This window comes from Pseudophryne corroboree, chromosome 3, assembly GCF_028390025.1.
Source record: "Pseudophryne corroboree isolate aPseCor3 chromosome 3, aPseCor3.hap2, whole genome shotgun sequence".
Lineage (NCBI taxonomy): Eukaryota > Metazoa > Chordata > Amphibia > Anura > Myobatrachidae > Pseudophryne > Pseudophryne corroboree.
The window spans coordinates 579,539,500-579,554,767 of NC_086446.1; the positions used below are offsets into that span (position 1 = coordinate 579,539,500).

Sequence of the window (15,268 nt, forward strand, 5' to 3'; positions counted from 1 at the left end):
TGATACCCTGGCTGAGGAGGACCTCCTGTTTGCTCAATCGGTGCTGCAGAGTCATCCGCACTCTCCCGCCCGTTTGGGAGCTTTGGTATAATCCCCATGGTCCTTACGGAGTCCCAGCATCCTCTAGGACGTTAGAGAAAATAAGATTTTAAACCTACCGGTAAATCTTTTTCTCGTAGTCCGTAGAGGATGCGGGGCGCCCGTCCCAAGTGCGGACTTCTTCTGCAAGACTTGTATATAGTTTTGCTTACATAAGGGTTATGTTATAGTTTTCATCGGTCTTGTACTCATGCTATGTTGTTTTCATACTGTTAACTGGTTAGTATATCACAAGTTATACGGTGTGATTGGTGTGGCTGGTATGAATCTTGCCCTTGGATTAGCAAAAATTTTTTCCTCGTACTGTCCGTCTCCTCTGGGCACAGTTTCTCTAACTGAGGTCTGGAGGAGGGGCATAGAGGGAGGAGCCAGTGCACACCCAGATCCAAAGTCTTTCTTAAAGTGCCCATGTCTCCTGCGGAGCCCGTCTATCCCATGGTCCTTACGGAGTCCCAGCATCCTCTACGGACTACGAGAAAAAGATTTACCGGTGGGTTTAAAATCTTATTTTTTTTCACTTCACTAATGTTTATATTTAGGGCTCGGGGTGGGGTCTCCCAACTTTTCTTATGTGAGGGTGGGGGACCTACGCCTTTGTCTTTGGGTCATTTCATTCATTGTCCTTTTATGTTGGTATAGTTTGTTTTTTCTTTGTTAAGGGGAACAGTTTATTGGTATAAGGTATGCCTCAGTTCGGGTGGGTGTACAGGGAGGGGGGGCAGGACGGGAGGGATTGTATTTTGTTGTTTGTTTTCTTTTTTTGTTTTCTTGCATGTGTTGCAAAGGCTATGGGTTCTTCGATTTTTTCGACTTCATCTAGTGTTGGTGTTGATGGCCTGTCGGGGATACGCGGGACCGATCATATATTTTGTTTTGTCTTGACTTATGGCCTCTAATCAACTTAAATTTCTATCCTGGAATGTCCGGGGGCTGAACGATAAAGTCAAACGTTCACTAGTGCTTCGTCACTTTAAACAATATGGTGCGGATATTATTTGCCTCATGGAGAGCCATCTGGTGGGGGCAAAAGTCCTGGCTCTTAAGAAACCATGGGTGGGGTGGGCATACCACTCCACCCATACGTCGCATTCGCTGCTGGTGGACATTCTGGGCTTGGTCGATGCGTGGAGGGTCCGCCATCCTGGCATACGACAGTATACATGCTTTTCTCCTACCTACTTATCCTTCTCCAGGATAGATTTGGCCCTCACCTCTAAAGGCTTACTGCCAAGGTTGGTTGATGTTCAGTATGCTACCAGGGGCATATCAGATCATTCCCCGGTAATTCTCTGTTTAGACATGGGAGATGTTAGGGGGGCACGGTTTTGGAGGTTTAATTCCTTTTGGCTGACTCAGATGGGCACCGGTGCGGAGTTGGTGGATATGTGGGAGGCCTTTTTGCTGGAAAATCAGGGCTCGGTGTCTGACACAGTTTTATGGGATGCCTTTAAGGCATATGTCCGTGGCACCCTGATCAAAACAGTGGCTGCCTTGAAATCTGGTTATGTCCAGGGTTAACGTGACCTTGAGGCAGGATGTAGGAGGCTGGAGCTTTAGTATATGGCCGATGGTCTTGACACTACGAGGGAGAGGTGGTTGCTTGCGCAGGCTGAATGGCGTGATTGCTTGGCTGATAAGGCTAAGTACCGTCTACTTTATGCTCAACACACGTACTATGCAACGGGTGACAGGCCTGGTAGCTTTATGGCAACATTGGCGGGTGCGGACAGGGCATCTAATACGGTGCCTGCAATTTGTACCAATGATAATGTGACTCATTTTAATACTCCCGATGTTGTGGGGGACTTTGTAGATTACTATAGACGGCTGTATAGTTCTAGGCTTACTCACTGTGACGGAAATAGAGATGTATTTAGCTGATATTCCATTACCCACGCTGTCCCAGGACGCTATAACGTTTTTGGACTCCCCCCTTAACGCTGCCTGAGGTGGAATCCGCTGTTAACTCTTTTCCTGGAGGGAAGACCCCGGGTCTTGATGGAATGCCCATGGAACTTTATAAAAAACACTTACCTTTTTATGGCCCTAAACTCCTTGATAGATATAATAATTTATTTGTGCAGGGTAGGTTGCCTGACTATGGCAGAGACCCTAATTATAGTTCTCCTTAAGCCGGATAAAGACCCAACACGAGTCGAATCTTATCGTCCAATTTCCTTGTTAACAACTGACGTTAAGATTTTAGCTAAAATACTGGCGACAAGGCTCAGCACTGTGATTCTACAATTGATACATGAGGACCAATCAGGGTTCATGCCGGGCCGGTCCACTTTACCTAATCTACGTAGATTCTATACGCACCTCCAGGCCCCTCACGAGGGGTCCCGCTCCTCAGCTATAGTTTCCCTGGATGCTGCTAAGGCGTTTGATTCAATGGAGTGGGGCTCCTTGTGGGGGACATTGGACCGATTTGGTATTGGACCGATTTTTCAAAAATGGGTCCAGCTGCTTTATTCTGCACCCAAGGCTAGGGTTTCTGTTAACGGCCACATATCCTCCACTTTCTCTCTACAGAGAGGAACGAGACAGGGTTGTCCGTTGTCCCCGATCCTATTTGCTTTGGCCATAGAGCCTTTGGCCTGTATTGTTAGATCCTCCTCGTGGGTGGCGGGCTTCCGGTTGGGTGGCAGGACAGACAAAATTGCTCTTTATGCAGATGATATTCTGTTGTTTGTATCTGATTACTTTACCACTATGCCTCATATCTTGGAAGTAATTGACACTTTTGGGGGATTCTCTGGTTTGTCCATTAACTGGGACAAGTCCTGTGTCCTTCCGCTTAGAGGCCCCTGTCCTATCTGCCCCCCCGGGGACCTGCCGCTTCGCTGGGTGGACTCTTTTAAATACCTGGGGGTATAGGTTACCAACCGGTCCTCGCAATTTATTGTTCTGAATATACGTCCACAAATGGACTATCTACGGTCTCGTGTTAGGGTGTGGAGTAAACTGCCACTTACTGTTACGGGTAGGATAAACCTCATTAAAATGGTTGTATTACCTAAAATGCTGTATGTCCTCCAACATTCCCCTGTTTATCTCCCCCAGAGATTATTTGGCATCATAGATGGTCTCTTGTCATCACTGGTTTGGTCCAACCGTAGAGCTCGCATTAAATTAGATACTCTAACTAGACCTCGGGACTCGGGTGGTCTGGCCCTTCCTAAAATTAGATTCTATTACTTAGCGGCTCAGTTATTCCATCTAATTCCTTGGGTCTCCGACTCGTCTGGGGATTTATTAATCTCTACTGTATTACTAGCATCTAAAATCAATTTGTCACCCCTGCAGCTCCTACTTAGTGATAATGTTGCACTCCTTAAGATGCCGTTGGTTAAACAAGCGATTATGGTATGGAGGAAGGTACATTCTATGTTGGGGGGGGGGTGGGATCCACACTCGTGCTCTTACTCATTTCACGTCCCTACAAATGGGATCGGTGTGGAGACGCTGGGGTGTTTGTTCCCTCAATCATTTGTACTCTTCGGGCACATTTATTTATTTTGGACAACTGCAGATTGAGTTTAATATACCCGCATCCTATTATTATAGATGTATTCAGCTTCGCCACGCATGCGCGTCTCAGTTTAGTTTTGCTCCACCTCTCCTTCGGAAGTCACCGGTTCACCTGCTCCCCACTGATACTCTAGGCTCCGGGACAGTTTCTGCTCTCTACTCCGCTCTGCTCGGTGCCCATCATTCTCACACCTTAAATATAAATGGAAAGCTGATTTGGGACCGGTTTCCCTAGATATATGGGAGGAGGCCTTGGGGACCTCACGTACCGCTACCACCTCGGCTCGTTTTCAACAGATACATTTGTTTATATTACACCGAGTCTATATCACTCCCACCCGTCTTGTCAGCATAGGGGGACGGAGTGACTCTAGGTGCCCGAAGTGTGCCTCTCTGGACGGTACCTTCTGGCATCTATTGTGGGCTTGTCCGGTGGTGCAGGACTTTTGGCAGGCGGTGATACGGATAATAGCCTCTACGGGAATCCCCTTTGACGTGTTTACCCCCCTTGTGTGTATCCTTGGGGTCATAGATGTGGAGATATTGGATGCACATTCTAGAAGATATATTCTTAATTTATGCGCTTTGGCCAAAGTATTGATAGCACGCTCATGGATGGCGATTACGGGCCCTGATATTAATAAATGGATCCCGTTAGTGAACTCGGTTGTGTCCCATGAAAAGTTTGTTTATATTTCTAGGAAAGCCCCGGATAAATTTTACAAGATATGGGATAGGTGGTTATTGTCTCCACACTACCAGTGTACTCGTGTTTCTGCCTCGCATTGATATCTGGTCACTTAATGTAACACTATTGTATGAACAAATGAAAAGAAATCACGACACTCGTTATGTATAACTTGTAGCTGTTTGCAACTTTATTTACGTATGTCTGTTGATGCATACAACATTCGTTGGTTTTTCTCTGTGTACACATAGTGCATACCTTTTTATTCAGTGTTATGGTTTGTCTGGAAAAATCAATAAAAACATATAGAATAAAAAAAAAAAAACAACCTCTGAAGGTGCGCATATACACGGTGCGAGTCTGGCTAAATGCCGATTTGACTTTGCAATTTCCCTTAAACTCCCCGGAGCCCAGAACCACCGATATTGACTGTACACATGGTGCGATTTTGTCTATTTACGATTTTGACTTTACTAGAAACTTGATTGTACACAGTATAGTCAAAGTTGCCTTGCCTGCACAGTCTATTTTTTCTTGCGATACCGACCCCGAGGTAGCGCTCAATGGTATTGCAAGCTGTATACACACGGTGCGATATATGCTAACTTTTCTTACGATTTTCACTATAGTGTCAAAATCGTAGGCACACATCGCACAGTGTGTATGCATCTTGAGAAATACCCCCTTTAAAAGTTTTATTATAATTATTAGTGCTTTTTTTTTTTTAATTAACTTCTGGTTTCCTCATATCAGACACAACAGCAGAGCTGTAGCTTATTGTACACACTTTGATCTGTTATCAAACACATTCTAGTCTCTTTAGCTGAAGGGGTCTTCGAAAGAGGTTTCAGAGCATGGACAGCAGTGCTTGCATCAAGTCACTATTGAATGAGTGAAGCCCCCTCAGTATTTTTTTCTTAGGGCCCCTCTGACAGCTGGAGCCCAGCAGCAAATGTCTGCTCTGTCTCTGGGAGTTTCGCCACTGCACACTTCACACCTCAGAGTTTGACCATGTTTCCGCTAGCCCCACTATTTTATAGCGATATGAGGTGCAGTCTAATGGCCGTGAGGAGAAGCAGTGGTCTACCTGCTCTGGCCTGGTGGGAAATGAGAATGAAATAGAGATACATGTGAGAGGTCTTGTTACCTTACTTATTTAACCACCCTTCTATATAATTTAAACTGACCTGCTGATGAACGTAATATTCTGTTATATTAATACTGACAAACAAGACCAGACTATCACATCCAAAGTCTGTGATTCTACAGTAACAAAGTAACTAGCCTTCCTTATGTGGGAGAGCTGTCAGCAATAACTACCCAGTTTAATGTTTATCTAGATAGATCTGCACTTGCCTTTGCTAATAAATGAAAATTTGTCAAATGGGCCCAGCACAGCCAAGTAAACAAACGATCTGGGAGAAGCAGCTGTCTCTGATTTCAGCGGTGAGCTGGGTACTGCTGACTTAGCACTTTTGTAACCGCTGCAGACAGAGAAATGAAGACATGAAGTCACTTTGTTTTTGTTTTGTTTTTATCTGAAACCCATGAATTGTCCTTTTTCAGCATCATTTTAGTATATGAATTCTTAAGGTATATTATTTATATTGTACGCTGCATAATCTGAGTTATTGGTATGATTTGCTTTATGTCCTTATATGTTTGCATGAATGGATGCAGTTAATGATTATTGTAAAACATAGAATACAGTTTTCTGTTGAACTTTACAGCAATGGAGGGGTGTCTAAGAGACCAGTGAAATAAATACACTAGGCAAGTGTATTTTATTTAGACTGTAAGACCTTAACCTACTCTAATGGAGTATGCACACGGGATAATAGTATAAAAAAACATTTACTTAAAATATAAGCTCACAGACATCTCGGTTTAAACAGCCTGTGTGTTGCAAAGGATCATCGATTCACTGCATGGATAGACATAGATAGATAGATATATATATATATATCTATCTATGTCCTGTATGTTTCTAGACAGTTCTAGATATACGATGCATATTTTTTTTTTATTAATGAGCACCTCTCACCTATTTGCGGTTGAGGCAGCAATTCTGTGGAATTAGTGACATTACTGAGACACTTAATGCCCATTATATAGTACATGAAACATGACCAATGATTCTTGGTAAATAATTATGTTCTTAGAATATTCTTAGAATATTGATTACGCACTACTGTTTCCCTACACTTTGTGTAGCTTGCAGGTAGTATTTAATAACTATTGATGCAATGAAGCTGGACTGAGATTCTGGAATATAATAAAAAGAGACCTTTTATAGAAATTGTTTTACCCCTATAATATAACAGACACGTTACCAATGGTACAATACTACAATCCCATTTCTTACAATTGGTTGGTATTCATACTGTAGGTTTGTTGTCAGTAGGGGTTAAGTCTCCCTTTCTGGAAACATTCTGCCATATAACTGAGGCTCATTACTTCTCTGCAATTATATATTAAAGGAGTAAAAGAAAACGCGCCATCTATGTGTAGAAGAATTGGAAATTTATAAGTGAGCACATGTGTAAACATAGGTGGATTAGTATCAAATGCAAGCGAAACATAGCCTTATATGTGTATATATTTGTACTTTATTGTATTTGCTGTGTTGGCATACAGTATAAAGTTAAGCACCATTTCAACTTTTCAAACCTTTTACTCCATATACAGTTGTTATAGAGATTGGGGATTTTCAAATTTTGCTGTGTTGCACTATGGAACAATGGGGGAATCGATACAATTCTAAAGGAATTAAGCTCCATACACACTAGAAGAGAAAGTAAAAGATATCAGTCAAAAGGGCATTTCTGAGCGATATCTTTTACTATCTCATCTAGTGTGTACACTCAACATCATTAATGATGTGCGCTCCCGCATATCGTGAACGACTCCCTTCCTTGTCTGAACAGTACAGGCAAGGGAGGACCTCGTTAACCAGGGCTATGCTGCAGAATGGCTCCCGCTCCCCACATTGCTCCCTTCACGCCGGCATCCGCAAGTGTATATGCGCTTGCAGATGCCTGTATCCGGGTTCACTACGATATGCCGGCGGTCGGGTGACCAGCATACCGGCGCCGGGAGCCCGACCGCTGGCTTACCGACAGTGTGGCGAGCGCAAATGAGCCCCTACGCGCGCCACACTATTTTATTCTCCCTCCAGGGGGGTCGTGGACCCCCACGAGGGAGAATAAGTGTCAGTATGCCGGCTGTCTGGCTCCCGGCGCCGGTATGCTGGTCGCCGGGAGCCCGACCGCCGGCATACTGAAGACCACCCCTGTATCCCGCCGGGTGCCCGCCGCAGACAATATTGCCGGGTACATGCATCGGCTAGTGTGTACCTGGCTTTAGTCTTCCATGATGGAGATGGCAGTACCCACATAGCCAGCTAAGGGGGGGATGCAGGGCATACTGTACCCTGGGCCCCCCTTTGTCAGGTGGCCCCTGGCCAGAGCACACTGACATCACTAGCTTTCCCTCTTAAGCAGCAGCAGAACCAGCAGCCAGAATGCGAGCAGGAAGAGACACAGGAATATCATGTTTCATGAGCTACCGATAGAGCTTTCCGACCAGAGGAGAGATAGGTGGCTGGAGAGAGCTGTAAGTGATACAGGGATCCCAGCTTCTCCTCTTCCCTACTTAGGCATCTGAATCCTTTGTAAACTGTTATGCAACAAAACCATTTGGGTCTAGAGAGCCCTCCTGAGTCCTGTCTCAGTGTGTAAGTAGTACAGAGGCTGCTGCTATTCTTGCATGTGACAAGATAAAGGGGCAGATTTATTAAGCCTGGTGAAGTGATAAAGTGGAAGGTGATAAATGAACAGCCAATCAGCTCCTAACTGGCATGTCACAGGCTGGGTTTGAAAAATGACAGTTAGGAGCTGATCGGCTGGTACTTTATCACCTTCCACTTTATCACTTCACCAGGCTTAATAAATCTGCTCCAAAGTATTTTATTTTTCTATGTGTATTTTAAGGTTAACTACTATATAGTTGTTGTCTTTCAATTAGGTGGAGCTATAAGCAGTACCCAGCCATTATTAAACTATTAGTTTAAAACTAATATACACCATTGGTTTAAATTTAATATACACAATCCATACATCCCAACATGACCCATTCCAGGACGGATAACATGCTCTCTACCTGGACCTCCTTCTTAATTTATGATTGCAATCACCTGTCTTGGTTGAAACACCTTTCTTATCAATTAAGTAGTTCAACACAGGTGACGCCAATCATATATTAAGTGGGAAGTTCAGGGAGAGAGTATTTTGTCCCTTGTGAATGCCAAATTGCTTTCTCACAAATATTTAAAATGCCCGCTCTAATATATATTGCAGACGCCAGGCGCATCTTATTACCATATACGATAAAAGTGCGCTGTACATCGCAAAACACTGCATCCCATAAGAGAAAACAATACACCCACACATTATCTGAGTTCCAAAGCTCATTGATGTATATATTTGTTATTAAAAGGATATGGGTTCAATATATATTACAATGTACAGTATACCTATAATTACATGATTACAACTCACACAGCAAGCAGCTAATACGTACAGTTACATGCCAGCATACAATACCATTCCCTCAATGTATCTTATCTCTCTCTGTAATGTAATGCTGGGACTCCATCTTCCTCTGAGACCAAAACAGGAACTGACCTCCTGTGTGATCAGCAGTGTGTTATCTAGATTTTGGGGGAGGGATTCATTATGAGTCACTAGTCTCTTTGTATATGCTAATCAGGTTCAGCCTTGAAGACATCCAAAGGGCTGGCCTGAGCTTCCTGTCCACTGTCCTAATAAGAGTGATTTTTAGCTTTCATACATGTAATCATAACTATTTGTTGCAATGTGCTATAACTTAATAACAAGTATCAAATTAATCTACACATTAATCTGGTTGCTTTAATAGTAAATATGACAGGTCTATCTTGTTTCATTCAAATAATACACATACATGACATTACTTCAATATATATCATTTTAAATCATCATGATGTCTGTCGCTTGATATTATTATAATTATGTACTGTATGAAATAAGTGTTGAATCCATCTCTGTGGCATGTCCGTGTAAATGCGTGTGTTACCATATATTGCTGTGCTCGCTGCGCGTATTTGCAAGTATAGCGACTCATATGTGTGTAGTTTGTATGTTCTTTTTATGTAATATTTTTGACTTCGACACCCTCCTGGAATGGGACATGTTGGGAGTTATGCACAATATAATATACATTCCCCACCTTCCACCGGGGCCCTCCTGTCTTAAGTGCCCCAGGCACCACCAAGGCTTAATCCGGCCCTGAGTACCCATACATGGGACACAGTAGCATGCACACTTCATAAATCTGCATTGTATGGGAAGAGAGTAGCAAAAAGAAAGCCTTTGCTGAAACAAACTAACATCAAAGCCCAACTACAATTTGCCCAAAGACAAGTGGGAGACATGATCTTGTGGAGGAAGATTCTATGGTTTGATGAGACCAAAATGGAACTCTTCCTCTACAGTGCTCAGTACTAGCAGTGCACATCACTATGAAAGCACCATCCCTGCAGCATACCTCTCAACTGTCCCGATTTCAGTTTGACAGTCCCAATTTTCTGGGCTGCAGTGTCCCACGGGCGGGGGAAGTCATCCACATACACGTGACCGGCTCTGGCAGAGGCTGGAGGCTATCCAGCAGTTCCTGGAACGCTGAACAAGCGCCGAGCATAATGAAAAGGGGGTCATGGCTCACAGGATCGGCATTCCCTGCAAGGCCACGCCGCCTTACCACTAAGCCATGCTCCCTAACTATGGGCGCACGCTTTTGTCCCTGCTCTTGCTTCTGTAAAGTTGTGTAAAGAGTGAAGCATGGTGGTGGCAGCAACATCATGTTATGGAAATGCTTCACTGCAACAGGGATTACAAAGCTTATAAGATAGAGGAGGAAAAGCATTAGCATTGTGCTGCAGGTTGTCTTCCAGGAATTTTCTGTAGCTACTGTACAACAAAAGTTGAACTTGAAAGAATTATCTTCCAACATGACAATGGCCCAAAGCCTACAGCAGAATAGAAACTGGAGTAGCGTAACACCAAAAAAGGTTAATGCACTGAAATGGCCTAGCTAGAGCCCAAATGTCACCCCAACTGAGCATACAGTATGTGGCCACATTTAAAATCTTAGCTGACTATTTTTCCCTTCAAACCCATTCATAACATTGTTTTTTTTTCTTCTTTAAATGTATTTAATATAGTTTAAAATGCATTTTTTTAACTACTATATTATGCACATCTTCAGAACAGATGTCCTCGTCAAAAACTGGGGGACGCAATGGGGAGACACAGTCACAAGTGATCTGACCATGTCTGTTAAGTGGTTAAGGATTGCTGTCAACAAATGACCACCATCCAGTCTGATGGAGCTTTGAGCAATTCTTTCAAAAAGAATGGTCACAAATTCCAGTATGTAGATGTGCAGAACACCCAAATAACCTCCGAGCTATAATTGCTGCCAAAGGTGGTTCTAGCAAGTATTTACTGTGCTGTGAATGGTGGGGTGAATACTAATGCAATCTCTTATTGTTAATGTTCCTAATTAATTATGACAAGTGGTTGGATTAAGTATGTTTTTTTGGCACGTTATTGGGTACCTTGTGTTGATTAGTGAAAATACATTTCAGTTAAATGCATCATGGTTCCATGTTGTACAAGCATAATGTGAAAACACCCCATGGGGGACAGATACCATTTCATGGCCATTGTATATATGCTATATATTACTTTGTACTATAGATCTGCATCATATATGGTGCCTGCTCAGTACTTGTGAGGTAGTCTCCGGTTACTCAGTAGGAGGATTGTTAGTAACGAGCTGTGTCTTGTTCATTTGTTGAAGTCGAATGAGATTTGGCGAGTCAACACTTTTACAAGCAGCGAATGTGTTTTTTTTAATGTTGCTAGTGCCAAATACTGTACATGTCTGGGAAGGAAGCTGCATTGTGACTGAGCCTATACCTGTGGTGTCTAACATACAGATAGGTTCTAAACCAAATGTGTTCTCCAAATGGTAGACTGTGTGTGCTGGAGGATTCAGTCAGACTGATCAGCACTGCACAGCACAGGGATATATTCCAGAATTTTTTTTTTTAACTACAACAGATGTCAGTTATCTCTCTAGCAGCTGTAGCCCGAATGTTACCTGTTGCCATAGGTGTGTCTCTGGGAGTTTTCCTTGCCATAGGCATGAAACAACTATTGTCCTCTGTGATTTTAGAAGTCTATCCATACATACATACATACATACATACATACATACATACATACATACATACTGTACATACATATGAATCCAGCAAGACTGATTTGAGACATTACTCTATTTTGAAATACATGTGACATCTAGGCATGAGTATATTTTCATGAATTTTCCTTGTTTATAGATCAAATACAAATATCAGCTCTAGTCAATGCCTTTTTTATTATATGATGGTTTAGGGCCAGACATGATTAAAAAGAAGTGTGGCAAATGCAAAAATATGGAGCTAAATCTGGCTCGAGTGGTAACGGGAAGGGATCTGCTGGTAGAAGAATGTGGGTTGTGATAACCTCAGCTCTGCTAAAGAACATGTCACAAAGCTGCCTTGATGGGCAAACAAAGATATTTCTTATGTGCTTTAATGGTGGCGTCAAGGACTGTTCAGAGTGTTACATATTCTGTGGATGAGTTGTCAATGTAAATGTTGTTCTAATGCTGTGGTTTTCTATCTCCTAGGTGGATCATGCCAAGGTTCTGCACTACATAGGAGCAGGAGTTGCCTTCCCAACTAGTATGCTCTTCATTTTCTTCCAGTCTATCCTGACATACCGTATGGCTCGCACCCAGTGGTACTGCTGGGCTGGTCACCTACGCTGCCTTCTTACTCTGTTTGGTCTGGTCATTTTAGTGCTCAGTATCCTTTTATATGGTGTAGCATTCATGATTATCAGTTTGTTTTTGTCGTTTTCTTTTGTAGAAATGTTCTTAATAGTACATGTCATTTGGACGGTTAGAAGTTTAGTATTTTAAAACATTTACGTTTTTGTGAGATATGTACTGCTATTGTGGACTCCAACCTGTAAATGTGCATTCTCTATTCCGGATTTGTTTTGGAACTGTAAGACATTAAGGGGGAGCTTTGTCAAACATTCCAAGGAGAACAAGTGAATGTTGGAAGCAACCAATAAGACTCCAGGTATAATTTTATAGAATATACCAGTGGTTCACAAACCTATTTCTCTGACGTCCTAGTGGATGCTGGGGACTCCGTAAGGACCATGGGGAATAGACGGCTCCGCAGGAGACTGGGCACATCTAAAGAAAGATTTAGGACTATCTGGTGTGCACTGGCTCCTCCCCCTATGACTCTCCTCCAAGCCTCAGTTAGATTTCTGTGCCCGGCTGAGCTGGATGCACACTAGGGGCTCTCCTGAGCTCCTAGAAAGAAAGTATAGTTTAGGTTTTTTATTTTACAGTGAGACCTGCTGGCAACAGGCTCACTGCAGCGAGGGACTAAGGGGAGAAGAAGCGAACCTACCTAAGTGGTGGTAGCTTGGGCTTCTTAGGCTACTGGACACCATTAGCTCCATAGGGATCGCACACAGGACCCGACCTCGTCGTCCGTTCCCGGAGCCGCGCCGCCGCCCCCCTTACAGAGCCAGAAGCAAGAAGGTCCGGAAAATCGGCGGCTGAAGACTTCTGTCTTCTCCAAGGTAGCGCACAGCACTGCAGCTGTGCGCCATTGCTCCTCATGCACACCACACACTTCGGTCACTGATGGGTGCAGGGCGCTGGGGGGGGGGGGGGGCGCCCTGAGCAGCAATATTAACACCTTGGCTGGCAAAACTGACACCATATATAGCCCCAGAGGCTATATAGGTGTAAATTACCCCTGCCAGATTAACACAAAAAGCGGGAGAAAGCCCTCCAAAAAAGGGGTGGAGCCATCTCCCTCAGCACACTGGCGCCATTTTCCCTCACAGCTCCGCTGGAAGGATCGCTCCCTGGCTCTCCCCTGCAGTCCTGCACTACAGAAAGGGTAAAAAAGAGAGGGGGGGCACTAAATTTAGGCGCAGTATATATATAATACAAGCAGCTATAGGGGAAAACACTCTGTATAGTGATATCCCTCTGTTATATTGCGCTCTGGTGTGTGCTGGCATACTCTTCCTCTGTCTCCCCAAAGGGCTTTGTGGGGTCCTGTCCTCTGTCAGAGCATTCCCTGTGTGTGTGCTGTGTGTCGGTACCGCTGTGTCGACATGTATGATGAGGAAAATGATGTGGAGGCAGAGCAAATGCCTGTAAATGTGTTGTCACCCTTGAGGGGTCGACACCTGTGTGGATGGACTTATGGAAGGAATTACGTGACAGTGTCAGCTCCTTACATAAAAGGTTTGACGACATAGGACAGCCGGCTACTCAGCTTGTGACTGTTCCAGCGTCTCAAATGTCATCAGGGGCTTTAAAACGCCCGCTACCTCAGATGGCAGACACAGATGTCGACACGGATACCGACTCCAGTGTCGACGACGATGAGACTAGTGTACCCTCCAATAGGTCCACCCGTTACATGATTGAGGCAATGAAAAATGTATTACACATTTCTGATAGTACCCCAGGTACCACAAAAAAGGGTATTATGTTCGGTGAGAAAAAACTACCAGTAGTTTTTCCTGCATCTGAGGAATTAAATGAGGTGTGTGAGGAAGCCTGGACTTCCCCCGATAAGAAATTGATAATTTCTAAACGGTTATTGGCAGCGTACCCTTTCCCGCCAGAGGATAGGTCACGTTGGGAAACATCCCCTAGGGTAGATAAAGCGCTTACACGTTTATCAAAACAGGTGGCACTACCGTCTCAGGATACGGCCGCCCTAAAGGATCCTGCTGATAGAAAGCAGGAGGCTACCCTAAAAGCTATATATACACACACGGGAATTATATTGCGACCAGCGATTGCATCAGCATGGATGTGCAGTGCTGCTGCTGCGTGGTCAGATTTCCTGTCGGATAATATTGATACCCTGGATAGGGACAATATTTTGCTGACAGTAGAGCATATAAAGACGCTGTCTTATACATGCGCGATGCACAGAGGGATATTTGCCGGCTGGCATCAAAAATAAGCGCAATGTCCATTGCTGCCAGAAGGGGGTTATGGACTCGGCAGTGGTCAGGTGATGCCGATTCAAAAAGGCACATGGAAGTTTTGCCTTATAAGGGGGTGGAACTGTTTGGGGATGGTCTTTCAGACCTCGTTTCCACAGCTACGGCTGGGAAATCGACATTTTTGCCACAGGCTACCCCACAGCAAAAGAAAGCACCGTATTATCAAGTACAGTCCTTTCGGCCCCATAAACACAAGAGGGCTCGAAGCGCATCCTTTCTGCCGAGAGGTAAAGGTAGAGGGAAAAAGCTGCAGCATACAGCCAGTTCCCAAGAGCAAAAGTCCTCCCCCGCGTCCGATAAGTCCACAGCATGACGCTGGGGCTTCACAGGCGGACCCGGGTACGGTGGGGGCCCGTCTCAGAAATTTCAGCACACAGTGGGCTCTCTCACAGGTGGATCCCTGGATCCTTCAAGTAGTATCTCAGGGGTACAGGCAGGAATTCGAGACGTCCCCCCCCCCCCCCCCCCCCGCCGTTTTCTAAAATCTGCCCTACCAGCAACTCCCTCTGCCAGGGAGGCAGTGTTGGTGGCTATCCAAAAACTGTATTCACAGCAAGTGATTGTCAAGGTACCCCTCCTTCAGCAAGGAAAGGGTTACTATTCCACAATGTTTGTGGTACCGAAACCGGACGGTTCGGTCAGACCCATCTTAAATTTAAAATCCTTGAACACGTATATCAGAAAGTTCAAGTTCAAGATGGAATCGCTCAGGGCGGTTATTGCGAGCCTGGACGAG

General features: G+C 44.2%; 1 protein-coding gene across 2 annotated transcripts in view; it reads left to right on the forward strand.

Moving 5' to 3' along the window:
• Nucleotides 1-15,268, forward strand: part of LOC135056348 (transmembrane protein 150A-like) — a 333,474-nt gene that overhangs the window by 297,584 nt on the left and 20,622 nt on the right. For both annotated transcript variants that reach the window (XM_063961396.1, XM_063961395.1), the window contains exon 6: nucleotides 12,101-12,278. In XM_063961396.1, the coding sequence (XP_063817466.1) occupies nucleotides 12,101-12,278 (178 nt within the window). The remainder of the gene's footprint in view (nucleotides 1-12,100; nucleotides 12,279-15,268) is intronic.